General features: G+C 47.8%; 1 protein-coding gene across 13 annotated transcripts in view; it reads right to left on the bottom strand.

Annotated features, from left to right (window-relative positions):
• The window catches only part of LOC105281324 (serine/threonine-protein phosphatase 2B catalytic subunit 2), a 111,508-nt gene that overhangs the window by 52,256 nt on the left and 31,515 nt on the right, over positions 1 to 27,737 (bottom strand). For 11 of the 13 annotated variants that reach the window (XM_011342449.3, XM_020032304.2, XM_011342451.3 and 8 more), the window contains exons 1-2: positions 23,694 to 25,208; positions 20,614 to 20,817 (exon numbers count right to left, since the gene is read on the bottom strand). In XM_011342449.3, coding sequence (XP_011340751.2) covers positions 20,614 to 20,817; positions 23,694 to 24,723 — 1,234 coding nt within the window. In that variant the 5' untranslated portion in view covers positions 24,724 to 25,208. Of the gene's footprint in view, positions 1 to 20,613; positions 20,818 to 23,693; positions 25,209 to 27,737 lie in introns of those variants that run through there. The other 2 variants (XM_026968607.1, XM_026968608.1) reach the window with 1 other exon arrangement.

Below are 27,737 nucleotides of genomic sequence, written 5' to 3'. Positions count from 1 at the left end.
AGTCCGAAAACAATCGCGATTATTTGCGGGTTCATGAGAGAAGAGAGGAGAACATCTCCTGGGGAAGATTCGCCATCGAGCCGGAATGCAAGCTCGCTACTAGGCAGCTCGGAGCTATTTCGGCCGTGATTATTTCGCGATCATATAAATCTTCCGCTCGGCGATGAAACACGCCGGGGACGCAGCTTGACAATTTAAGTTACAGCGAGCCGGCATCGGCGAAAGCTCGTCTCGCCTCGCGATCCCGTGCAGCAAGCGTCTTCTTGGCATACGCGCGTTCATTTGCACAGGGCGCTCGAGAATCACCGTTGAATATTCACGGTATCCCTCTTGTTAATATCCTCTCGTCCGAGCGACAAGGAGCGTCCGCGTGAGCAGCGTTCCTGTTCAATCCTTGTAACGTCGTCGAATATGCAGCATCGTCAAGGGAGAACGAGTCGCGCTTCAACGCGACCATGGAAGTGCTTCTCGATCTTTTATCAAGCGAGTTCTCCGAGCCACCTGTGTCCCGTTAATTAATTTATCGTGTTACGTCGATTCGCGCAGTTTGGGCGTCCACGACGAACGACCGTATCGTACTAAACGTTTCCCTGCAGCGCGCTATTATGCTAGTCAAATTCCCCGGGCAGCTCTCGCAATTAGCTTAAGCAACTTTGTAAGTACAACGGCCGTCAGTACCGGTGGCAGTTTATGCTGCTATAGCACTCCTACTCTCTGGCCACGAAGAGCCCTTAGGATGTTCTCCCGTATTTCTATCACGTACAGCGGGTACTGGGGATCGCGCTCGTTCGAAGACGATCGCCGTTATGTGACCGTACGACACCGTAAATTCAACACCCGTGTCATCGTATTTTTGGCTGATCCTTGACGCTTAGCGAAATGAGACCGGGGAGATCCCAGCGGAATTTTACGATCATCGTCGTGGCGAGATGCGCGGAACGTTTCCGATAAATTACGGTAAGTTCAACGTTTCCGGATTAAACGGCACGGCGTGAATCTCGCGTCGAGACAGATACCGAAATATAATTACGTGGCCGCCACGAGAATACTGAGAAAGTCGCCCGTGAATCTAATCCAAATCACTCTTGCAAGCAAGGTTCTTCTTTTTGAAATATGGTATTAATGTTCCGAAATGATTCGCTTAACTAACAATAAGCCCTCGCTGAAAACGCTGTCAGAAAGAATTGAATAGTTTCACAAGCACTTTTTGCTCTACTTGCCGTGAGCGAATTTATAACAAATACCAGAATGTACCTTTGTCAAAAAGAGAAAAAGAGAGAAAATGCGAGCGAAAGAGGAAGCGAATCGAACGAACCAAGCAGGAAGATGAACCTGGCCGGCTTGAACGCCGCAAGCAACGACGAAACGCTGCAGTTTCAGAGATTTTTTCCTTGCCTTTCGAATTCAAAGCCATCGTGGCCGCTCTCGACTTCTGCCGGTGTCGAGGCACTTTTGCTGTCCCGCTCAGGTTTCCCTCGAGACGAACATCTCTCGAGCACGAGGAGAGCCGCGAAAATAATTTCGCGACTCGTGATGAAATAACGGCTGCGTCTCGAGAGTTGGCAGGACCTTCCGCGTGTACCGAGTGCAATTTGCGCGTTACCTGCGCGAGTGGTGCATCCTCCACGCGGAATGCTGTACGTCGTTTTTAGCTCGTATCAGCCTTGTGCATTTATTAAGCTTTATTTATTAACGTTGCCGCGGCGGATCCGCGCGTGAGATCTGGCAAACGGCTGCGGCTCGGAAATAATTCGATGCGCGGTACTTTGTAGAAACATGCACGCGCGTGATGATCCGTAGATCCATTTAATTAAAACGGGCAACGTGATAAGCTAGCCGACGTAACGAAGCGCGGGGGTGGTTCTTCATGGCTTCTCGTTGTCTTCGCTCTCTTTCTGATTCTCGTGACGGATGAAGGGACGAGTGATTGCCAAAGCAAATTCAGGCATAACGAGCTACGGCCAGGTCCGTGCTTGCCAGCAGGCTTTTCCGATCCCGGCCCGAAACCCGACCATCTCTCGCGAACACCGACACCGGGTTAATTAAACGCGAAAGAGCCGCGGAACCTCGAGAGCGGAGTAACCCGACGTGTGCAGCACAATAGCGTGGCATAATGGAACAGAACGTACTGCGAATACAGCGTGCCGCGATAAATGATCCATTTAAATCGCCGCCCACGATGTCACTACGTTTCACCAGAGAAACTGAAATCCTCTAAAACTTGCAAACGCTATCGAAACGACCACTCGTCGACAACGACGACTTTACATCGACAGTATGAGGCATCGGGAAGACGGCTGCAACGAAGATATCAACGAGATGGACGGACGAGATTGCTGGCATACGCTCGACGCGAAGGGGAAAATGTTCTTCACGCAGTTGCGTGATGAACGACGTGTCGAAGACAACGTCGAAGACGTTCCGTTCGATGGGCACGTGCGAAAGGCGTTACGTTGGATACGTCGTGTTGCCGATGGTATATGTACCGCTTCGCCCAGCATCTTCGGCAAACAGGGTAAATCTCCCTTAAAGCGGAACCTCGCCACGTTATAGCTCGCATAATGCGGGGTGGTAACGTGAGCGCCCGCTACCACCCCCGTCACGTACGCGGCCGTGTCAACGTGGGTGGACGAGCATTCGCGTCTGCATCATGCGCGCGTATACAATCCAGCTGGCGGCTCTCGGCCGCGTGGAAGGATTGTGTGGAATCGATTAATGTCCAAGCCCGAAGAGAGGATGCGGCCGATACGAGTCTAGGTTAATGCCTGACATAGTTCGTTCGCAGATTGATTTTCCGACACGACGCGCGCGCCCTGGAAATTACGCACGAGATCGGAATACGTTCGATAAATTCCATTAAAAATTCACTCCTCTGTCTCTCATCTTCTCTGTCCCCGCTGGACAGAAATAGACGTCGAAAAGAGCGATTCTACACGACGAACGTTGTATATAACTGCTTTTGCTCCTCATCTTCGAGCCTATACAATCATTGTGCGACTGTTAATGTACAACATGTTTCACGTAGACGTCAGCTGGCATTTGTGAAAGTATTTTTAAAAGCTCGTTATAGTGTAAGGTATCATGGGAAGTCTCGCGCAATTTCGGGGACACTTTTCACGGAGCTGCTCATAAAGTGTGACTCTCATAAAGATTTTTATCTAGCCTGATTTTCGCCGTGTCGCGCATCGCGGGCTATTGAATTTTCTGCCAGCTAATAACATCGTTCCGCACGTTTACCGATATTGAAAGCTCACGGGGATATTAAAAACAAAATTGGATCGCGTAATACCACCCTTCGCCGCAAGAACACACGCACGTCCTATTGAAGCACAGTGTAACCGTGGCATTGTTCATTGTCATCGGCACACAACAAAGAGGACACAATCGGCCGGATAATGGATCTCTAATTTTATCAGCGGTGCAGTCGCAGAATCATCGGCGAAAAGCTACTACTATTGGCATGTGGCCGACCCGGCCGACGGAATCGGATCGATCGAGACGGAATTGGATTCCGCGGGCGCAATCTTAGCAGACTAAATCATAACAAGCCTGCGTGCTGAAAGAGATGAGACCACTCGTGCTCGTGTCTCACGGCGTGGCGTGCGCGATTTTATTTCGAGCGAGTTTTGAGTGATTCGCCAAGAATGCTGCTGGATGTCCGGTGCGCCGTTAACGAGTTACGCGAGTTTCTCGGCCCTCCCCCGAGTTACAAGCCTGCCGCTAAAAATAGACACGCGTGGCCATCGGTAGTGCCCACATCAAAGAGAACGCGCGATTGTCCGTCGTATAAATAGACCGATCGAAAGTACGTAACGCGCCCCTCCCTCGTTTCCATCCCTCTTTTCTCTCCTTTTGCCTTTCTCTCTTTCTTTCTTTCTTTCTCTTTCGCCTGCCTTCCATGTCTCCCTGTCCCTTTCCAGTCAACCGCAACACCACATTACAGATTCACGACCAACTAGCCACTGAAAAAATCACGCGCTCCTCCTTATTTAGGTCAAGCCTCCCCCGCGCGTCCGCCCGCCCGCGTCCGGTGAACGCACGTGCGCGACTTCACGCGACGAGATTAGCCGCCATTTATCGCACGTGATGGTCACCCGTGCCTGCGAGTTGAGAACTCTCGATTGACCGATGGCAATTTCTGGGCCACCGTAGAACCTCTTCCTAGCACGTTATGTCGGCGGTCTGATCCGTTTTAGCGGAACGACCCCTCCGTTACTCGACCCTCGTGGCATTTCCAGACCCCGTTTGTTCCTCTTCGAGATACCCGTCGAATTATATCATCCGGCGATCGTACGCGCAGTGCGTGCGCCTAATTGCCGACCGTATAAATGGAGCCTATCAATTGTCACAATCGGGCTCTTCTCGAGATCACCGAAGCGGGGTGATATTCCTCGCGTGAATAAAAGTATCGGGAGAGGGTGAACGCGCTCTTTCCAACCTACAACGCGCGAAAGGAGCTCCTCGATCTTGACGATAATCGTCAGTATGGGCAGAAGCGTCGCTAATCTCTCAAGTATGCCTTATATCCCTAGTTACTTACGTAGTTGGCGCGAGTCTTTAGAAAATTAATATACTAAATTAGAATCTCCCGCATGAAAAGAATCGACGAGATAAAAGGGAGCCGCTAATCCGCAGGGCGCGTCTTTTACGTCGGTTGTTCTCTGGAATCCCTCGCGAAGAAAAGGATGATTAAGCGAGAGCGGAAGCGGCATGTCGGCGATGAGAACCACTGATTGGTAAACCGCGCGGAGTGACTGATACCTGAGGGGTAGCGTCTGATGAAACGGCCGGCGTCGTTTTACCCTTTACCGCGGCCCTTTTACCACCCGACCGCGCGCGCGCGTCCATCCGCCTGGCAGCGCCGTTAGTCCACTTTGCGCGCGAGGTGGACGCGTGTGGACGACCGAAACCAACCGCCGGCCGAAACGTAATCAAATGCCGTAGGGTTTGTATCGGATGACCGTGCGAGCTCGGCGAGGCGCTCTGATGAATTCTAGAGATAGCCGCCGGGACATCGAAATTTCCCAAATTGCTCATCAAAGGACGCACTTATCCTTCTCCCGACGATTAAGACCTCTATTGCATGTTATTGGTACAGTTTAAATACAGTTTAAAAAACGTGTCCTGGAGAACGCTTATTATTAAGTCATCCCTTATCGAGATTTGTTTCTCTACGATTCCTTCTCGACAGGAAAGTCCTCAGCGAGACGAGGCGATCGATGACACGAATGAAGAGATCCAGCGATGTCTCAGCACACAGGCTCCTGCTCTCCCCCGTGACAAGTTGATAACTCGCCTCCGCGCGAGTTACGCCAAATGGAATAATCCATTTCGTTCGCCAATGACTCGCGCAAATTACGCCATTACAGTACGCCGCGTGATGCGTTCGCTCATTATGTCATCTGGCATAGGTAAGTAGGTAACGATCGCGTGTTGCGACATCGGCACCGTCGCAGTACGGATATCTTCCATTCCACTTGTCCTTCTCCGGCATCTCCGATGCAAAGTCGACGGAGGATCTGCTTTAAATTACAGCGCACAGATTTCCATTCGACATCGGCGGTGAAACTACCTAGTAGTAATTCCTCGGTGCATAATACAACGCAAGTAAATTTTCTCATGACATTTAGCACGAAACGACGTGACGGCGAGGGCAGATCAACGCGAAGATCGAAGAGTAGAACACATCGGCGAAGGCCGCGAGGGCGACGAAAAAAGACGGGCGATCGATACGTCGCGTCTTGGCGTGTTTAATGTGCCGAATACTCCAGCAGAAATTCTGCGAGTCCTTTGAGATGCGAAAATGAACCCAACGACAAAGCAAGCAACGAGTTCTCGTTTACTTGTGGGGCTTGGAATATTATTTGGAACGTAGACTAATCCGCCGATTGCCGGCGAGCGCGTTTCCGTATTATCCGCGCGGATCGGATCATCCATCTGATATATCCGCGCTAATAAAACCGAGCAGAGGTTTACTTGCGCGTTTGAAACGGGCATTAATTGAAAACGGTTGAACGAGTCTACGTAAAATTTTCACGGCAAACATGTTAGCACGTATCACGGCGTAACTACACCGATAATATATAATATTTTCGGAACAATACCTAATTAATTAATTTCGCTTGTTTGTCTGTTTGTTTATCTGTTTATTCGTCCGAAACAGATCAATCAGAAACGATTGTACGAGGCACGGCTAACCGATTGGGCTGGCTGACTAGTTGTGGCGTAAAAACCCTTTATCATGCATCCGACACAGGGCACAATAATGAACGAACTTGCTATCGAAAAATACTCCTTTTGCAAGATACTCCTCGCTTCTTCGTGCTCAACGAACGCGGAATCGGGGACGCTCGCCTTTAATTCCCTTAATGTACGTCCCTTGCCATTCTCCGCGATCCTCTGCCCGAAATATTTCGGTGCGAGCCCGTTGGAAAAAGGCAATTCTCATTTCCTCGCCACCGCGTGGCCTCGCTCGATGATGAATACGCGTTTTCTCATTTTTAATGGATCCGCGGAGACCTCGTCGCGATTATGCGCTCGCCGAGTGGACTACTTTTCACTTTGATCGCGCGTACACGGTGATACTCGCCCCTGCTCTCAAGGAGGACAAAAAGTTCACTCCCGATCGATAATGTCTTCGCGCACAATACAAAACGAGTGTGTGTGAAGCTGGCGTATCATTTCGCGGAAAATCATTAATTATTGAGAGTTCTGGCTCCCTTTTTAATAGTTCTCGAGTTCCTGATAGGTTAAACACATAGTTCTGGCCATTAAAGCGAAAAAATCGCATAGTGCAAAGTGAGACGCCAACTTCACGCAGCGTCTCACTTTGTCCTGCGACAGTTTCCGCCATAATTCCGGCTGGATTTTAAAAGATCTACAGTTCTACATGAGTTCTAGAAAGAGTTCTAGCGAAAAAATGTTTTTTCATCTTTTTATAATTATTAAAGCTAAATAATGTTTAAGGGAATGACGACTGGTTAATTTCAGAGAGTTCTGTGCTTTATGAAATATTTCTCGTGTAGTTCTGAACATATTTAACCATTTTCCAAAGAGTTCTGACCGCAAACATTAACAATTATTTAATAAAACATTTTTATCGTCCGAGAAAGACGGATATATGGAGATATCGGTGAGACGCTGGTCGATTTTCGAGAGTTCCGTGAAGATTAAAATATTTCTCGTGTAGTTCTGAACGTATTTAAGCGTATTCCAAAGAGTTCTGACTGCAAACATTATTCATTAGTTAATAAAAAATTTTTATTGTCCGAGAAAGACGGATATACGGAGTATATCTCCGTATATCCGTCTTTCTCGGACAATAAAAATTTTTTATTAACTAATGAATAATGTTTGCAGTCAGAACTCTTTGGAATACGCTTAAATACGTTCAGAACTACACGAGAAATATTTTAATCTTCACATATAGTGAGACGCTGGACGATTTTCGAGAGTTCTGCTTATTCTAAAACAGTTCTCGTATAGTTCCGAACATGTACAATGCCTTTCCAAAGAGTTCTGACAGGAACGATTAGAAAATTTTTGAAAAAATTATTCCGCCCAAAGAGTGGACGTTTTCGACTTTACCAGTGAAACGCTGGCCGAAATATCGGAGTTCTGGCTTTCCTAAAATACTTTTATAGTTCCGCACGTACGTATGATTTTCCTACAGAGTGCTATGAGAGGTGCGTAGAACTCTTTAGGAAATTCATAAGTACCTTCGGAACTATACGAAAAATATTTTAGGAAACCAGAACTCCGACAGTTCGACCAGCGTCGCACCCTTTTCTGTCTTAAAATGCACTTTTCGAGCAGTTTTAATTTTTTTTAAATTGTACAATGTCGCTGGCGCATAGCACTCTGTAGGAAAATCATAAGTACGTGCGGAACTATACGAAAAGTATTTTAGGAAAGCCAGAACTCCGACATTTCGGCAAGCGTCTCACATTTTCTGTCTGAAAGTTCACTTTTCGAGCAGTTTTAATTTTTTTTTAAATTGTACAATGTCGCTGGCGCATAGCACTCTGTAGGAAAATCATAAGTACGTGCGGAACTATACGAAAAATATTTTAGGAAAGCCAGAACTCCGACAGTTCGACCAGCGTCGCACCCTTTTCTGTCTTAAAATGCACTTTTCGAGCAGTTTTAATTTTTTTTTAAATTGTACAATGTCGCTGGCGCATAGCACTCTGTAGGAAAATCATAAGTACGTGCGGAACTATACGAAAAGTATTTTAGGAAAGCCAGAACTCCGACATTTCGGCAAGCGTCTCACATTTTCTGTCTGAAAGTTCACTTTTCGAGCAGTTTTAATTTTTTTTTAAATTGTACAATGTCGCTGGCGCATAGCACTCTGTAGGAAATTCATAATTACGTGTGGAACTATACGAAAAGTATTTTAGGAAAGCCAGAACTCCGACATTTCGGCCAGCGTCTCACTGGTAAAGTCGAAAACGTCCACTCTTCGGGTGAAATAATTGTTTAAACAATTTTCTAATCGTTGTTCTTATCAGAACTCTTTGGAAAGGCATTGCACATGTCCGGAACTATACGAGAACTGTTTTAGAATAAGCAGAACTATCGAAAATCGTCCAGCGTCTCACATATATCTCCGTAGATACGTCTTTCTCGGACGATAAAATGTTTTTATTAAATAATTGTTAATGTTTGCGGTCAGAACTCTTCGGAATACGCTTAAATACGTTCAGAACTACACGAGAAATATTATAGTCTTCACAGAACTCTCGAAAATTGACCAGCGTCTCACCCATATCTCCATATATCCGTCTTTCTCGGACAATAAAAAGTTTTCATTAACTAATGAATAATGTTTGCAGTCAGAACTCTTTGGAAAATGGTTAAATATGTTCAGAACTACACGAGAAATATTTCATAAAGCACAGAACTCTCTGAAATTAACCAGTCGTCATTCCCTTAAACATTTTTTAGCTTTAATAATTATAAAAAGATGAAAAAAATTTTTTCGCTAGAACTCTTTCTAGAACTCATGTAGAACTGTAGATCTTTTAAAATCCAGCCGGAATTATGGCGGAAACTGTCGCAGGACAAAGTGAGACGCTGCGTGAAGTTGGCGTCTCACTTTGCACTATGCGATTTTTTCGCTTTAATGGCCAGAACTATGTGTTTAACCTATCAGGAACTCGAGAACTATTAAAAAGGGAGCCAGAACTCTCAATAAGTAATGATTTTCCGCGAAATGATACGCCAGCTTCACACACACACACAAAACGAATCTTTCGCCGCAAGATCTCGAGCATCGTTCACGAGGTGCTCGATAGCTTAATTAGCACGGAGAGATTAATTAGATTCTCGAGATTTATCTTCGATGATTGGAGAGAGCAAGGAGATGCTCCTCGTGTCTCACCTCTAACAATAAAATAACCCTGCTTTCAAGTCAGAACCGAAAAATCTGTTTAAAGATTCTTTGCGTTAATTTAGTTATTTCTCGATTTCTGGTTTGTGCGTGAATGTCCACACATTTCCGGAATCAAGCGCCTTGTTACGTCGCGCTGTCTTGATATCCGCTCCTCGAAGGTTGCATTGCGTGCCGAAAAAGACTGTTTTAGCAGCAAACACGAGTCCCTCGGCGAGGCTAACGAAACGCCAAGGCTCGCGCGATTTATTCGCCCCGTACACGGAAAGAAAGAAATCCGCCGGATCTGGCGCAAGATCCGCGAGATCGCACGTCTGGATTTTATTCGCGTCGCTCGACGTACACGTAGATTAAGCGACGTTTCCCGGAATATCTGCGCACGGCGGTCTGTTAAGTCGCTGCACGTAACACATCGCGACGAGGCCGGCCACATACACCACGGCGTATAACAGTATAACAGGTTTCCTATTTCCAGGTCAGAGTTCACCGAGTCCCTCAGACTTTTCGAGTGCCCAGGCAGCCGATCTCTTATCCGCGAATTGATAACGAATCTTTCGAAAAAGATGATTAAATACTAAATTACATTGTCCTCAGTCAGTTTCGGTTTTATTAGCTTATGTTACTATATTGTTCCGATAAAGACGATGTTATCATGAGAATAATAACAGTGAAATGTTAATAGAAATTGGTGAAGAAACTTTTGCAGACTTGAAGTCGCGATGGAAGAGACCCTTGGACGTAAGGGCGTTTCTTCGTGATTCGTGCTTTCTTTTTCCCGACACCCGTTACGGGCCCTTATCTCTGGCAGCAGTATCTACGAAGCGGGGAGTACATGCACCCTCGCGTGTCACGTTCGCGGGATATAACGTGAACCCGCCCTCGACGGAGTTACCTCGAGAGGTAAAAAAAGAGGAAAGAAAAAAAGGGAAAAAAAGGAAAGGGGAGTAAGCTCTATCGCCGCTCTACGAGTAATTTAAAGTCGTCCTACTCGCCGCGCGGTTTCAATAAAACGTAAAATAAGACCACGGAACGAAAAGGAAATCGTGCTCTAACGCACCAAAATGTGGCGCACGTCTCCCGCTCGAGAAACTTTGTCCATTGTTATTCAGAGCGATACTCTTGCGGATCCTTCACGCGGTCTTGTGACAAAATCGGTCTCGACAAAATCACAAAGCCGACAAAGTGTCCTGAAACGATGTTCGTGACCCCCGATTAATCGCGTTACTCGCTCCTCACGAACGAGGGGAGGAAAGGATGAGTGGGAGACCGCCGTCTCACATAAATTCATCGCAATCGTCGTTCCCTCCCTCACTCTCGCTCGATGACGGACACGCTCGTCGGGATCGATGGAAAGTTTGAGGTTTGAGGACGCGATAATAAAACCGAGCTCCGCTTCGAAACAGATTCGATTTACGAGCGCTACGGCCGGACTTAAGGGTGCGGTAAATCCCGGCGCCGCTTCGCCCAACTTTCCACTAATTTTATCGGCCCTGACTCGCGACCGGGAGCCTTGAACTCGCGAGGATTTCCGCTTACAATCAGCCCGGGCTGTCGCGTTGCTCGTGCGAGAACGCTGTCGGGACAAAGTTCTAAGCAAGTAGGAATGGCTGCGGCTGGCGTACTTTGGCTTGTAACAGAGTCATTGAAGTGTGAAAAATGAACCAAATGTCCTCTCCCCTTGTGTCTCGAGGCGCGATATCGAGTTGCAATCGCGCGCTAGTTCGGTAAAGAGGAAAGGTGAAACTGCTTAAGATCGAACGCTATACGTAAGGAGAACACGCGTCGGCGAATAAAAAATAAGACGGCAGTCTCTGTAACTGCGAAACTGTGCCTGCGCGACATGAAATATTGAAACGCGAAGCGGCAACTCTTCCGAGCTCTGCCTTCTTACTCTTTTTTATTCACGAGCGCGATATATCGATATATACTGAACAGGTATAACAAATGCTTGAGAGAGAGAGAAGCACAAGATTCATATTTTAACATATTTTTCGAAATGCTGTAGATTCATAGTATCAGATATTCTCAATTTATATTTCATTTCAGCGTATGTGTGCGCGCTGAAAACGAGTCAGATGTCACAACTGCAATTTATCGCGGGCTGCATCGACCGGATTTGCGCCACCCAGCGAAAATGCTTGCTATCGAACTCCATCCCGAATCATTAAACAGATGTCACTGGTCAAATCGCTCTCCGACAGAGAAGCAGGATTTATGTACTCAATTAGAGAACTTACAATATCCCGGGCGTGTTTACCCGATAACACCCTCCTTTCTCTACCGCCCTTCTACGCACCGCGCGATCGCAAGTCGGAGACGAGAATCACAGTGGATTTTCCCGCCGCAGGAAATCCCCCGAATTGGATGGAGATAGACCACAAGTCGCTCGACATATTGCCAATATGGCAACTTCCGTGATATACTTTTGTGCTTCGACAACCCTCGTCGTCGCGTAAGAAAGAGTGAGAGGGTGAGAGCGGTCAATACTCCCGAGATGGGAGGAGGGAGCGAAGGAGGGTCGTAATCTTTCCTCGCGGTACCGGGATACCGTACGGAGCGAAATAATGGAAACGGTGTAGCGGTGAAGGGTGGTGGCGGTGCGAAAAGTCGGGAGGGAGTTGAGGGAAGGATATTACAAGCGCCCAATAAAACGTGAACACGAACGAACGAAAGAAACTCGTGCGCTCCCGAGACTCGTGCTGGGGTAGCTCGCGAAAATTGTGCGATGTATCGCGCACCGGATGTCGTTCGCCAAATCGTGGAATCGCGAGCCTCCCTCCGGCGTCCTCCACCCCTTGCGACGTCCTTGACCTTGCGCAAGTGCAAGGTCCAAGGATACACATCCGGCGAGGTAAATTCAAACCCGATAAAGAGAGTCACGAAACTGCGTTATTGAAATCCGGCCAGATTGTATCTAAGAACGGCGAGCTATCGCGTAATCAGTTCGCTCTTAATTATTATGGCTCTCGCATGAGCCGGAGGAGATGCCATCGCCTGGCTGCACGTTTATGTATTTCCATGGGACGTACGTACGGGTGCGCGATATAAGAGGGACGATTGAAGAAAGCACGTTTCCCCGTTCGTTTCTCGCCATCGCGCGTTTCGTGACGTGCCGCTGCTCGCGCGCGCGGGCACGCGGGGGTGCGTTTTACTGTGCGGCAAATAAATGTTAATGACAGTCGGCGAACAGTCAGTTATGCGACGGAACGTAAAACGACAGTCAGCGGCAATCTACGAGGGACGTTTACTGTGCCACAACCCGGCTCGCCCGGCTTTTATTGCGCTCCGAAAACTCATTATCTTGCGCGCCGCGCGTTTATGCGCGATGCGTCTTCTTTCGGCGGACGCTGACGCATTCTAGGCGCGTCGTGGCGAGCACGAAATATCCATCATGGCCTGAACTATGCGTGGAAGGCCAGCTCTTTGCCGTTTGTAATACTAAATAGCGGGATTGCGGAGAGCAGCGCGCTGTAAAATCCGCCCGTGAAATCCGCACTCGCCTTGCCCGGGAAATCTCGCTCTTGAGAAAAAAATCGAAATAAACCGTGATGTTTCGTAGATATTTCGGGAAACGGCTGTATTATCCTCGTAGTTGAGTCTCGCGATGCAAATACACCGTCGGGCTTATTTTTACGATCTCGGATAGTAATTTCGAGAAATAGTCCGCGATGTAAAGCGTTTGCCTTGCATCCTTCCAGTCTGCGAGATACAGTCGACCCAGTTTCGCGCAGCGCTGCATCTTAGCGTGCATTCTGACTTGGCGTCTCCCGAGTTGCTGCTTCTTTCTCGCATCTACGTCGAGTTTGCGACGCGTTTTATAGAACAATAAACGCTAACCATTTCGTAGATCTATAAAGAGAGAGAGGAATAACAGTACCCGTGAGCCATAAAACGCTGTGAAACTTTAGAAAAAATTGCCGATTTCATGTACGCGTATTTCCTTGATCGGACACATGCACATGACACGTGCATGATGGCGCGGCGTTCAAAAACATAAGGGACGGTGCCATAACTTTCAAAATGATTGCCGAGAGCAGCCAGCAGCAACTTTATCGAGCCTGACAGAACCTTGGCGCATGAACCGGCTATTACCAGTTGCGATCTTCGTCGCAAACGTCATTATCATGGCTATTATCATCGCCAGTTGCGCGAAAGGAGGGGTGCGACAAAAAGTTCAAATTAGTCCGCCCGACGTTCGGAGAAGATCGGGGATATCGGGGCAACCAAGATTGGTAACAACGATTTCAAACTTACGACTAAGATATTCGTGCACAAGAAAGAATCATGGAACTTATTCGCAGAGCGAATCGTTCTCAGATCGCTCTTGGACCACTGCGAGCGAAACAGCGTCTGTATCCTCCACGGAACGTCTTCTTAATCGATAATTCGCTCCATTTTCGCGAATACGTTCCCGTAATCGTTAGCCGGATCGGTTTCCTTTGCCAATCTCGAGCGGTCCCTGCACAAGAAGGTGCAATTTCAAGTTCCGCGTCGCTCGCTAATTGGAGATCCTCCGCGGGCAACGTGAGCCATTACCGACTCGCGAAATGACTTCCTCCTTCCGGTATCTTGGACACGCCGGCAATAACGATATCGGCGCCAAGTGCACTCGGAAATGCGCTCGCGTTTGCAAACGGGAAGAGGGGTAGCTTTGATGGCCATCCCTGGCTGTCCGAGACATAAAGGTACAACTTGTTATCTCCCGGATAATGCCCGAGTCCGGCCTGAGTCCTCCTCGAGGGCGATCGTCGTCCGCGTTTTAAAACGCGCCTCATTTAATTCATTCTTTTGTCCTGACGCGCAGCGCAATTGGCGCAAGAGTGAAGCCGAGTCTCTCCTGGATCCAAGGACGATCGGGCAAATTGACCCCGCGTCCAGGATTAAACAAGTAATTAAAATCAGGAATTTGCTATTCCTGACTCCCCGTTCTATTCCCGTTTACTGCCGCCTCATCACCGTGTGATCATCGAAATTCGAAATCAGGGGCTGAGGAGCGATACCGTTTTCCTTTAAGGGGGGGAGCCTGCTTTAGAACGCTGAAAATAAGGTATATTTTACGAATTGTTTTTGGAGAAACTATACAGCGGATCATTATAAAACTTTTATGCATTTATTAGTACATGTTTAAAGATAAAAAAAATTATTTTTTTATTTGAATATATCGCTTGTAGAGGTCGTCCTGGAGAAATCTTAGTGCAGCCGCGTCGCCGGCACTACAAATTGGTGAGCATTCTCCTGCCTCCAAATTTCGTCTAAACTGAAAAATTGAACTATGTTCTCGTTATTTATGAATTCCCATCGTCGATGAACCAAAGAGAGAAGAAAAAAGTTGAAAAGTGCCAAAATGGTGGAGCTTAGAACACAAAAGTACGATTTTTAGGCAAAGTTGTTGAACTTTTTCATGCAAAAGTAATTGTTTAACTTAATGTTTTTATGAATATTAAAGGTTCATCGACGATGGGAATTCATAAATAACGAGAAAATATTTCAATTTTTCAGTTTGGATGAAATTTGGAGGCAGGAGAATGCTCACCAATTTACAATGCCTCCAGGACGACCTCTACAGGCGATATATTCAAATAAAAAAATAATTTTTTTATCTTTAAACATGTACTAATAAATGCATCAAAGTTTTATAATGATCCGCTGTATAGTTTCTCCAAAAAAATTCGTAAAATTATACCTTATTTTCAACGTTCTAAAGCAGGCTCCCCCCTTAATTCATCCGGATAATCTACGAGTCGGCGAAACACCGTCTGGCAACGTTCTTCGAATTCACGACGAAATTGCGTCGCCCGATAACAATCGCGAAAATTGCGCCCGCCCACAGACGGAAGCATCTAGAACCGATAACCGGAGCGATTCGTCGCAACGCAATGGAAGCAAGTACGCCTGCACGGCTCCTTGTACCCAGCTTACCTTAGCGGGATCAAATATCGTGCTTTCGAGTCGACAACGAAAAAGAAACGATAAACCTGGGCGCCGTTGTCGTCGTCGGCTTCGCGCCCTCCTTTCATGATCCTACCCCCAATATCGATTGCTCCTCCTTGAGCGCTCTGTGTCTCCGAGAATGGCCCTTTATGCGAACACATTGTTTCGCGCATCGCGCCACGCAAATGGAATTTGTATTCGGATCAGCACCGACTTGGGAATCGATTCTACGCCATTCTCTCTCTCTCTCTCTCTTGCTTTCTCGACTGGCTTTCTAAGATCTCAAGGGAAATACCGATAAATCATAATACTCGAATTATTCGCGTCGATTGTGGACTCGGCCGGAAGGCAGAATCGTTAAAGAACAACGGATATCATCAGAACCAATAGCAACAATTCAAACGAGAATCGTTGAACGCGTTGCAGAGCAGCCGGTGATGCAAACGTCGACGCCAGCGACTGGTATCGGTACGTATGCATTAAAGCATCAAGTATTAACGATAGCGGTATCGCGGGAGTTTCGGTTACGTGCTAAGATCCAACACCGACCGTCGTTACAATTTAACCAAATAATTAACGGCTCCGCGGCCGGGCGAGCTCTTACGCGGATCGCTTCTCGCCATCGCGCTGATGTAACGTATTAAACCCGCGCGTGTCGTGCACTAACGTGTACACACACACACATGTATACATTGTGCACACATACACGCGCATACACATGTACGGCCACGATGACGAAGTCAATTAATGCTCCACGAGAGTTGTCCTGCAACTTTGCTCTTCGCCGCCCTCCTCGGGGAGTTTTCTGAATAATTTAAAGCCATCCTCTCTCCTTTCTCTCTCTCTCTCTCTCTCTCTCTCTCGTGCACATGCCACATTGTATCGCCATTCTGGGGACTTTTGCTACTGCATTTTGACCGCTTGCGTCGCGGATCCGACGCGGATCCAACGCGGACGAATCGTCCTAACTCGGTCAGCGAGTAGTGTGTAAATTCACGACTCGTCCGTCGAGAGTCATCATTTCTCTCCTTCTGTTTTTCTCTCTCGCTCCCTGCCTATCGGTCACATCTATGTGCAGACTCGCCACAAAAAATGTTCATCTACGGGACGGGCGCGTTATTAAAAGGTCAACCCACGAAGCTTTTAACGACCGCGTGCGGACCGCATACGCGCTCGCCCGCGCGTGCTTTATCGCCTTCGTACTAAACTCGGCGTTACCTGGTCTGCTTGGCGCAAAAAGAACGCGAAGGATAGCCCGGCCGTCAGCGGGCTAAAAGCTGCTCGATTTTTCACCCCCGCAAATGCGGTGCGCACCACACCCATTCCGTTCCGTGTAAAGCCGTAATCAACGTGTAAGCAATTATCCCCGTGGTTCCCGTTTCCCCAGCGAATCTAATGGTCTCTGCGAGCGGGGAGCACATTTTCGCTACGAAAGCCCATTTCGTCAGCAGGAAGAAGCCCAGCCGGTGTACCCGGACCGCCGTCGCTGTTTACGCACGGCGACTGTCATCACGGTGCTCGACGAAATCGTTCCTGCCGCGGCTCGAAGTCGACGGAAGCCAAGACGGAAGCACCGGAAGTCCCGAGGTCGGTCGATCGATACGATCGTCGACTGCTATCGCGTTACCTCCCCCGAGTCTTCCTCGTAATTAGAGCGCCTGGAGGCGCGACTGGAGGCGCGCGTGATTGATCCAAGGCAGACGCGGCGGCGGCCGAATATATTTATTTATCATCGTTTTCCCATGTTTCTGCGTTTTCTATTCCTCGCGCACGGTCTATTGGCGAGGTTCAATATTTAGTCGGACAACACGCGTAGTGACGGCGGCGACGGTGGCGACGGCGCCGAGGAATGATAAACGTTCGACGCTTTTTAGGATGCTTCATAACGGTCGCCGACAATATTGCCCCCGTGTTCCCATCCAGCGTACTTGCCGCCACCCTCTCTCCCTCTAATTTTCTCGCTCTTGCTCTCTCTGTTTCTCCGGCCTTCCTCCCAGGCCCTCACACTTGTATGAATAATTTATGCTCCTACAACCCGGTGCTCGAGTTCGGTCAACACGACGCTGGCGTGACCATGTTTCCGACTCGGTATCAATTTTGCACGACATGGCGGGAAGACAATTAAGATAGCGCGTCGCTAGATAACGCACACTGTTCCCTTTTAGATTTCGAGATTTTCCCTTTTAAATGTTCAATTGCGAACGATCGGTTTTCCGCGGGACAGAAGAGAAACAAGTTGGTCCTCCGCGACGAAAATAGCGGCAGGATAATTGCGACTGAAGTGGAGCGGATTCCCGATCGAACGCAAATTTGCAGTCTCGCCTTGCTTTACGAAAGTATACCGATATCAAAGTTTTCCTCGCCGCGAGCGGAACAATCCGATGAAACAATATGCTAGGCTGGTCCTTGCTGGCGAACGAGCGGAACATCTCGCAATCGTCCTGCAAAGTGAGAAACTGGCAGCGCGGTTACGGCAATTTTCAGACATTCTGCCGGTCGTTCCCTTATCCGAGTCTCAAAGATATCAATATACGGAATCTCGAATGGAGAAAATTAGATTGGGCGGCTCGTATTCATTTAACGTTAACGCGAACGAAACGCGCGCGCGCGCGCGTGCTACGACGCTCGATGATCAAATTACGCTAAAATGCAAAGGAATTATTTCACAGTTTTCATGGTGGCTTTCTGCGTTTTCCTTTTTTTTTCTCGAGATAACGCTTCTTTCTTTAACGATCGGTGCTTTTCGCGGTAACTTTCAGCACTGACGATAACCCGTGCGTCACGTCGCAACTCTTTGCAGGGGCACGCAAGCGCAAGCACAGTAGTAAAGCTTTACGGTCGCGCGCAACAAAGGAACTCGTCCGTTCCGAAGCGTAAAACAAAAAGAGAAGAGCGAGAGAGGAAAAAAAGAGAGCGAAAGAGTATTAATGCAACGTCGAAGTGATTATGCAACGTTGTAACGCGCTGTTTTATCCAGTTTGCAACGCGACGAGAGCAAGAAAGTTGCGGCCGAGAGAATTGAAATGAGCCAGTCGATTCCAACGGAAATGCTATTTTTTCGGAAGAGAGAGGTCAAATAATCATATCGCTAATCATCCGCGAAAATCCACGTCCGAGCGATTCGTTCCTGCAATCAATTAAAATATCCAAAAGCCGTCTTGGACGTCAGATTTTCTATAATATTTCCCGACATTAATTGGTTAACGGCGAACTGATGTCACGGGTCAAGAGTTAACTCCGGTTCGAGGAGCGTTCGCCCCAAAAAGAAACGAGACTGAAACTTTCCTGGGAACTTGCCGACAACTTATTAGTAACTTCAAAGATCCGCGAGTCGGCAATCAGAGTGCGTATTTTTCGTCGCGGTCTACCTATGGCTTTTCCCACGCTGCAGATGAAAGAGATCCAAGTTGCAAATTATTCGCGCAAGGACCGTGCCGCCCAGTGATTGAGAACAATCGCGGGTTGTACGTTCTTCGATCAAAGAAACGCGCGCCGCGAAGCCCCACGAGCGGAAAGAAACCCGGTCGCTTCAAAGGAAGACTTCAGTGTGCCCCCCGACCTGTTCCTCCAATTATCCAAGCGCAATTTGATCCCCCGTCAGTGATCCGAAACGTCGCACTTAATGAAAATCGCCAGGTCGGCCGGTTGACTGCGCAGAATTGGCGAAGCGATCGAAGGCAAGACGCGGAAAGGGCGGCAACAGCCCCGAAAAATCGCTTCTCGTGGCGCGTTAATCGCGAGCAATCCGCGGAGCAATCGTTTCCTTGAAAATCATTTTCGAAGTAGACGCAGCAATCTTTCGTGCAAGGCGTGACCGTCGATCGGCTTTTTCAATAGGTCACTGCCCTTTCCTTGGTTTCCGATTAATTCCTCCTTTCCTGATACGTACCGCAGTTCATCAAGCGAGTCAACGAAGCTCGGGAATTTTGCGGGACGCCGTATCGACCGTGCCCTCCTTCCAGACAAGTTCTCGAACGAATTCAGAGCCCGTTGAGGCCAAGACCCGAAGCGAATTCCAAATATCTAGCCAACGGACGAAGAAGGGCTGCATCCCTCTCCGCGTCGCCGCTCTGTCCGAAATCAAAGCTGCGCACGCTGCGGCAGCTCATCCTCGCCTGCTTTTGGCACGCGTGTCGCTTTCGAGAGGAGGACGAGGAGGGAAAAAGAAGGAACGCAGCACGACAGAGAGAAATCGCGGCGCACGAGGCGTCTGCTTGTCGAATGGGAATCCGCATCGCACAGAACAGGGAGGAGGATAAGGAGAGGAAATCGGGGAACGGAGACGGCAGCTTCAGAGCTGGGTGGAAAGATGAATTACACCGCGGCACGAGAGGACGCATCAGACGGATGCGGAACGACGGATGATGCAGCAGGCACCGAGGAAACGAAAAAGCGCGCGAGACGGATGTTGGAAGCGAGAGGGACCACCGCCGATTTCCGGTCGCCGACTGACGCGGACAAATTCAAGGCCGGTTCATCGGCCACCGATCTCTGGGCAGGAGCATATGCAGCGCGATAGATGCAACGCGAAAAATACAGACCGCAGAGATTCGACAAGCGGTAAAAATTGTTTTATAAAGATAAAAAAATACATTTACGGAATTTCCATTAAAGAAGATGATTAACGATCGGAGAATTAAAGCCGATGCTTTATCGTGCTGTTCGATTTGTGTTATTGGCGTTCTCCGAAAAAACGCGAATAAATATTCCGTCAATTGAGAAATAGGTTGGACTGCGGAGAGTGTTATTTTATGTGAAAAATGCTTTTCGACGGTTCACAGCCGAGTCGTTAATAGCCCGACGAAATGTTTCTTCGTAGGTAAGTAAATGGATGTGCGTGGAATTAATCCCACTAATGAAACTTGTATCGCGGCGACGCGGAAAGTAATAACTCAATGGTGCGTGCGTAAAAGGATGACGGTGGAAAGGGTTGTGAACGGGACAAGGAAATAGGACCGAATCGATCGAAGTAGCCGAGGGTGGGATTTATTACGTTCTCCTATTCCGCGCTTCCAGAACAATCAGCGGACGCTACAAAGGACGCCGTCGCGCCGGACTTAATTTAAGGATAATTGATCAAGGAGCAAAGGCGCTCGGGACGAAATGACGCACCCAATTTTCGATTTCAATTAAAATCACCGCATATTTTACACTGAGGTTCGCGCAATACCGAGAAGCGCGCATTACTGAGATCCCAGCCGGGATCGCCGGGATCATTACCGTTAGTTCTGGTTAGTTAGTAATAAACTGGCGAATTTAACGAAATTGAAGCCGCGGTTTCCACTCACCAGTGACTGGAGCCTCGATGTCTATCATAGTTTTCTCCGAACGTAGAAGGGCGGCTCCATCGTTGATTATACGAAGAGCCGCAGTCTCGTCGATCCTACCTTCGACGATGAAGTGTTGCTTCAGGACCTCCGGCCGCGGAGATCCTGTTCGTTCGTCGAAGACTTCTGCCACTGTCATTTTGTGCGACGGTGGAAACGGAACATCTGTTAACAAAGCAAACGGTATATATTGGGTCGTCCGGAAAGTTCGTGCCGATTTTTAATAGATGGCGTTGGAACATGTCTGAATATATCAATGTTATTGAAAACCTACGATTTATATACATATGCTTAAAGGTGACATTTCAACGCATCTTTAGGAAAAAAGTTGTTTCAGATAAATTGATTCGTGTCAGTTTTGTACTCTTTTGAAGATGGAAGAAAACAAAGAACATTTTAGACACTTGATACTTTTCTATTACCGGAAAGGCAAAAATGCCTCACAAGCAACAAATTCGATATGTTCTGTTTACGGAGAAGGTGCTTTAGCTGAAAGAACCGTACGTAAGTGGTTCGCTAAGTTTAGAGCTGGTGGTTTTAACCTTAAAGACCAAGAACGCTCGGGCAGACCCTCTACTACTGATGATGACCAAATCAAGACACTGATCGAGAATAACCCGCGCTACACGACACGTGAATTAGCAGAGATACTGAAAATATCGAAAACCACTGTCCAGGATCATGTAGTGAAGCTTGGTCACGTAAGTCGCTATGATGTATGGGTTCCGCATAATTTGGCTGAAAAAAATTTAATGGATCGCATTTCCATCTGCGACTCGCTGTACAAGCGCAACGAAAACGTACCATTTTTGAAGCAATTAGTGACGGGTGACGAAAAATGGATCATTTACAACAATGTAGAGCGAAAAAGATCCTGGGGTAAGCGAAATGTACCAGCATTAACCACTCCGAAAGCCGGCCTTCATCCAAAAAAAGTCATGCTCTGTGTCTGGTGGGATTGGAAAGGAATCCTATATTATGAGCTCCTACCACACAACCAAACGATAAATGCAGATAAGTACTGCTCGCAACTGGACGAATTAAAGACAGCGATTCAGGAAAAACGTCCAGAATTAGCCAATAGGAAGGGCGTCGTGTTCCATCAGGACAATGCCAGACCTCATGTTTCTTCGACTACCCGACAAAAATTGTTGGAGTTTGGCTGGGATGTGCCACCTCACCCACCGTATTCACCAGACATTGCACCTTCAGACTTTCACTTATTTAGGTCTTTGCAAAATTCTCTTAGCGGCAAGAACTTCGACTCTTTGATCGACATAAAAAACCACCTTGAGGAGTTTTTCGTCGAGAAACCTAAGAAGTTCTGGGAGAATGGAATCTTCCAGTTGCGTGAAAGATGGACAAAGGTTGTGAAACAAAACGGTGCATACATAAGTCAATAAATATTTATCGACATAAAAAAATGTTGCCTTTGAATTTTCCTTCAAAAACGGCACGAACTTTCCGGACGACCCAATATTAAATATACGTTAAAACGCGTTAGACGACGTTTTCTTATCAAACTTATAATCGAACACAGCTCTCTTATGAGGATATGCAGATGCGTGTAATATCTCAAAGACCTCAATTTTTTCTGTCTATTAGGCGCGTAATCTCCGATTGAGAAGAGTGCAATATTTTTGAGACGCCTCGTAGATTTCCCGCTGCCGAGAGAGTAAATACGTGTAAAGACTCGCACAGAGCAGGAGCATTAATTAAAGCTGAGCCGTTCGTATAATCCCAACTGACAATTAACGTCTCTTTACGAGATAACGCGGTGCTACAAAGCGATTCGTCGCGCAAATAAATCGGTGCGCACACACGCGACGTATGTTGCCTAAATATTGATCGAACGCCTCGGCGCGCGAAGTCGGATACCGTGCTTGTCGTAAGAATTAACAAGCGTGCACCGCGTATATACATGAAAGAGCCGCTGCGAGTGCCGAGATGTGTAATGCCGTTTTTTCCTTTCTGTTTTTCGACCGAGCGACGCGGGATTTACAATTCAAAAGTACCCTACCTCGCACACGCGATTCAATTCATTCAGTTTGCAGCGCTCGCAAGTATTTACGTGGACGGACTGGAATCGCATTTTCATTTTCTCGTTACGTGCAGCGTAAATACGCTGCGCGAAAAGTACGCTGAGAGTCCATTGCTCGTGCACGCTCGTTTCTGCGCTATTGCGGGCAAACGTGGACGAATTTCAGAAGCACTTACGGAATCGGTGAGATCACGGGACTTGGTAGAAAAATGTGATCGCGTTTAACGCAATTTCGGGCAATTACGTAAGATGGCTGCGTAACAGTTGCCGACGATATTTGTCCGTGGCGCCTGAAACACGATCGCGCGGATCGTTAATCGCTGAAATCATTAATCGCGACTAATCAGGCGTTACGGTATCTTTGCTCAAGTGTTCGTGCGGATGTAGTAGCGGCTGAAAAAATAACGTCATCACGAGAAGCAGATTCTCTCGATGATTGCGCGCAGAATCGTCAGGGCGGGTTTGAAATCACCATTATAGCGCATCACGCGGTTTTCCAAGAGATTTTCATTGCGGAATTATTTCGCCGACCGAAATGATTATTCCGCGAAACGAGCGACAGCCGTATCATCTTCCTACACCGTTGTATTTCAAATTATTCTACATCTACATGCGCGCGCGCGCGCGCGTGTGTGCCAATAGCAAAGTCGTGTTATGTATTATCGTTTGAAACGGCAACAATCGGAAATAGCTATGCGGAGCACGGAAGCTCCGATTCCGCGTTTATATATTTATTATCGCGGATTAACGATTTAACAAACAGAGCAATCCTTCAAAGAGACTTCAACAAGATTCATCTCGACAATTTCGGCTACGAAAGCGGGTAACAGGTTGGCGATGATGAGGCAACACACAATATTTTCGCAATACTGCTCGCTTGTATCGTCAATAGAAAAACCCGACCCTGAAGGTTGAAATCGTTGTTATTGCCGCGCGGCACGCCAACGTTATTTCCGTTACTTACGATCGCCTATTTGCCCGCCAAGGTGAAACGTGTTACCTTTCGGCCTTTCAGCTGTCTGGACCTGCTCGTCATCCCTCTTTGCCAATCGCAACTTGAGAATCGGGCTCTTCCGCTCGAAATTATTTACCAACGTCGCCTCCACACTTTTATCTTCCTCCGCGACTTTCCTCCGAGCGAATCGCTCGGGCGACCGGCATCGCGAAATCAGCGAGCTCAAGTTCATCTTGCTCTTCTTCAACCAACGATTTCGAAAGCAACCGTCCTGCCGTTCCCTGATCAGCATCCTCTCCAGGGAGCGCTGCATCGGATCAGTGTTCCCGTTGTACTCACCGTCGAACGTATCCGTCTCGAACACTTCCTCGTCCTCGAGAACGTCCGGTCGATTGTGCGAGCTGGTGGAATCATCATTTACCGAGGCAGTCGCGTTCGCTTCCACGGAGCCAGCGATCACCGCATCCTCCTGAGCGCAATTTGCGCCGCTCCGTGGCGGTGACCGATCGATCGCGCCGTCAGACGTCATCGCTGAAGACGCACCCTCGTCGTTCAGGACGATCGACTCCGATTCCATGGTCGAGTAATCGGAGGTGGGCTCCTCCGTCTCCAAGGTGAGCTCGCCCTTCATCTTCGCGCCCGTCCGCGCCCCGATGTCTTCCTTCTCCTCCCCCTTCCGCGTGGTTGCCACGCTTTTCGGCATCGCTTCCGGCTGGAACGAGCTGAGCGAGTCCACGTGCTCGGTGCGCGAAGACGCCGACACGTCCTGTACTCTGTATTCCGTTTCGGCGTACTCCAGCGAGTCCTCGTGATGGTCCGCCGAATACGGACGCGCATCGTCCGCGGAACCGTCCCTGGTTCTTCGTTGCTGGAAATTCGATGTCAGGCTCGCTGCAGCGGTTTGCGACTGAGGCGTTACCTCCAAATCGTCGGACTCGTCCATCCCCAACGGAGTCAGATACACGCTCGACGAAGAGACGTTGCTCTCTTCTGGAGACCTCAGCGAAGCGTACATGCCGATGAAGGAGACGTCTCCATCGTCGAGCGCGACGGTGTTCTGGTTCTTGTCGGCCATGACGGGTGCGTGCGTTTCGTCACACGAAACTGCCCAGGAGCAACTCCTGTTTCCCGTTTTTGAAATTTCTACGTTGTCCGTTGTTCGTTAACAAAACAGCAGCGCGCTGCGTTTCTCGTTGAAATTCTCTCTCGTTCCGTTCGTAATTCTCCTGCGAAGGTTTACGGGCGCGAGACCGTTAAAAGCTGCTGCCGCTCGAGCGCGAATTACATTCGATTAAAACCGACGGGGGCGTGACATTAAGTTAAATAGCGAGTTATTACAACTATTGACGCCGCTTGACGAAGCGAGCGCCGTCACCGAACCCGACGAGAACGCTCGTAAACATTCTCGTCAGGCATGCCGAATCGATAAAAGTCGATTTTCGCAAATAAGATAAATGATATCAATCCTTAAGCGGAGAAAGCCGTAAAGCCATCAGTTGCGACATTGAAATCGCAGAAATCTATCTAATTGGACAACGTAATCGATACGATCGATATACATGTTCACTAACGCCAGAAGATGGTGCTGTCAGAACATGTCTTGAAACTCGTGAAACGTGTCTTCTACAAAATCGTTCATGTGACTGTTTAGCTTAAGCGTTGGAACCGAACACGTAAATTGAATGAGCAGTAATTGATTTTTTTGCGTTGCAATTAAGTAATGTTTGTGATGAAACCTGCGGTAAACGATGCCGCAAGATTCCAGGATGCATATAGATTTATCAAACTAACTAACGATAGAATAAATACATTTATTTAAAAATGATTTCAAGACTTTCGTATTATATTTTCCGATTTAGGACATTACGAAGTTTACAATAAATAGATGTTGAAGTACAAAGTTTAATCGACATCGCTTTCCTCGCTAAAATCGCAAATAGTTTAAAAATTGAATTTTTGAATAATTAATGCATTCTTTTCCGACGTTTAGCTTTCGAAAGAGATAACGTCATTTTAGTACGTCGTGCGTATCTGACTAATTTGTTAAAATATTATTATTTGTTAAAACATTTTATTTCTTATATTCTGATAAAAACTTCGCTTTTCATTTTATCGTTAATCCTGAAAAATCTTTCGTTATACCAACCTAACTAACGTAACTTGATAATATCATTTCCGACCCAATAGCCGACCGATATTTGCCAATATATACAGTGCATCCTGACGATGCGGACAACCTGATTGATTAAAAGTACTAGCTTAATTAATCAATGAAATCAGAGACACCACACGCTTTCGTCAAGGTTTATATAAACTCAACTCGAGAAAATTAAATAGTAACGTTTTTCTGCTTCCTCTTCATCGACGTCTGTCGAAAGCCGCATTTTTCATACGTTGGTTCCTGTTCGACGTCATCAGCAGAAGGTACAACTCGGATACCTGATTACAATCTTCCGACGACACTTCATTCTCTTTCTCCACCATCTGGATACATAGCGGCGACTGTTTCATCTCGCAAGCACTCACGACCGGCTCCGTGTCGTCCGCCAGCGCGTCCATAAGGCCACGCGACTGACAGGTCGACAACGAGATATTCTGCGCTACTCGAGACATCGAAAAGTCCCTCTCTTTTGCCAGCATGGTTTTCAACAGCTGCCCGTCCATACTGTGTCTCCTGGACGCAACATCCGGGCTGAAGCTCCTGTCCAAGCGTCTTCTTAGGATGCAGATTGAGTCATCGTTAACCTCGTCTTCGAAACTGTCGTTCAGATGGTCGAGTCGGCCAGCCGAGAAGGCACGTTTCGTCGGAGTCGTCGCCAACGGCGTCGACAGGCACGGCATCCTCATCATCCGGATGATCTTCTGGATGGCAGGGCTCACGTTGTTGCGGTACGTTGGCCGCGCGCGATTCGTCTCTCCAGCAAATGTGCGATTCAACGTCCGCGAGAGTTCACGCTCGAATTCCTTGTCGGATTCCTCAGATTGTTTCCCGGGTGTCTCGAGGTCGCTGCCGTTGAACTCCTCGTCCGGGAACGCCTTTCGAGAGGCCCGCGGCGTCGCCGAGTTGAACGAGGGAAAGTACTCGACCGACGAAGAGAGCAACCCGGAATTGGACGTCGAATAGAAGCAGTCGTGAGAGACGTAGGACTGACTCAAGTGACCCTCGGGCAAGCGTAGCGATTGTTGTTCGGCGTCCATATTTAAGGAGTAGCCCGTTCTCGCGGACGGTCACGCGGAAATTGTGAATAACGTCTGTTCTTCCAGCCTTCGATGTTAAACTCCTCCACGCACCGTTTTATGAAGCTCGTATAGCGCACCGGTTGTAAAGTCGCTGTTGTATCTGTGCCACCATCATCGCGTGCCAACCGAGTGGAGAAGAATATACTAGATTGGAGTCCCAAGTGCCAAAAGAAGCAGCCAATCAAGCTTCCATGTGCGCTATTTCTCGTCACGTGATGCTACCAGTTATCAAGTCCACTATGTAATTAGGGACAGTGGTAAGCGCTGCTTGTTAAATACGCTCCTTCGCAGCGAACGATAATTGCTCATCGACCGCGCAAGTGCCTTTGTCGTTTTGATTTACGTTCACCGGCGGAGACATTTTTAGTTTAAGATGCACGTCCGGAGAATAAAGGAAGCGTATAATTGCATTTCAAGAGCCCGTTCCGTTCGGATAATACGCAAAGCATTCCTCAAGCAGTCCGTCTTAACGTTCCGCCGCGGAATTTATCGACCGAAGGCAGTCGTGGGTCCCGCGGCCGTAAGCGAATGTGCCGGGGGACTAAGGAGCGTAAACGCATTAAGGAAATCTGGAGATGAAACGAGACAATCTGACGTGGCGCAGCCACTTTTTCCAGGCCTTTGATATCTCCGGTATCGCGCTAGAAACTACGGACAAATAGTATATTTTCCCCGTGAGGTTTCCAGCGCAACAACTAATCTGAATATTCAATCTAAAGCCCGGAAAAGCTCGAATAACCGATAGTTCCGAAAGTCGATACCTGGTAACCCGGTCGCGAAAACTGGGGAACCGTTTAATCAAGATTGATATATAACGGCCGATGCTTTGGCGTCGCGAATACGTAAAAA

The sequence above is a fragment of the Ooceraea biroi genome, chromosome 3, assembly GCF_003672135.1.
Source record: "Ooceraea biroi isolate clonal line C1 chromosome 3, Obir_v5.4, whole genome shotgun sequence".
Classification (NCBI taxonomy): Eukaryota; Metazoa; Arthropoda; class Insecta; order Hymenoptera; family Formicidae; genus Ooceraea; species Ooceraea biroi.
This window is presented reverse-complemented; position numbering and strand designations above follow the sequence as displayed.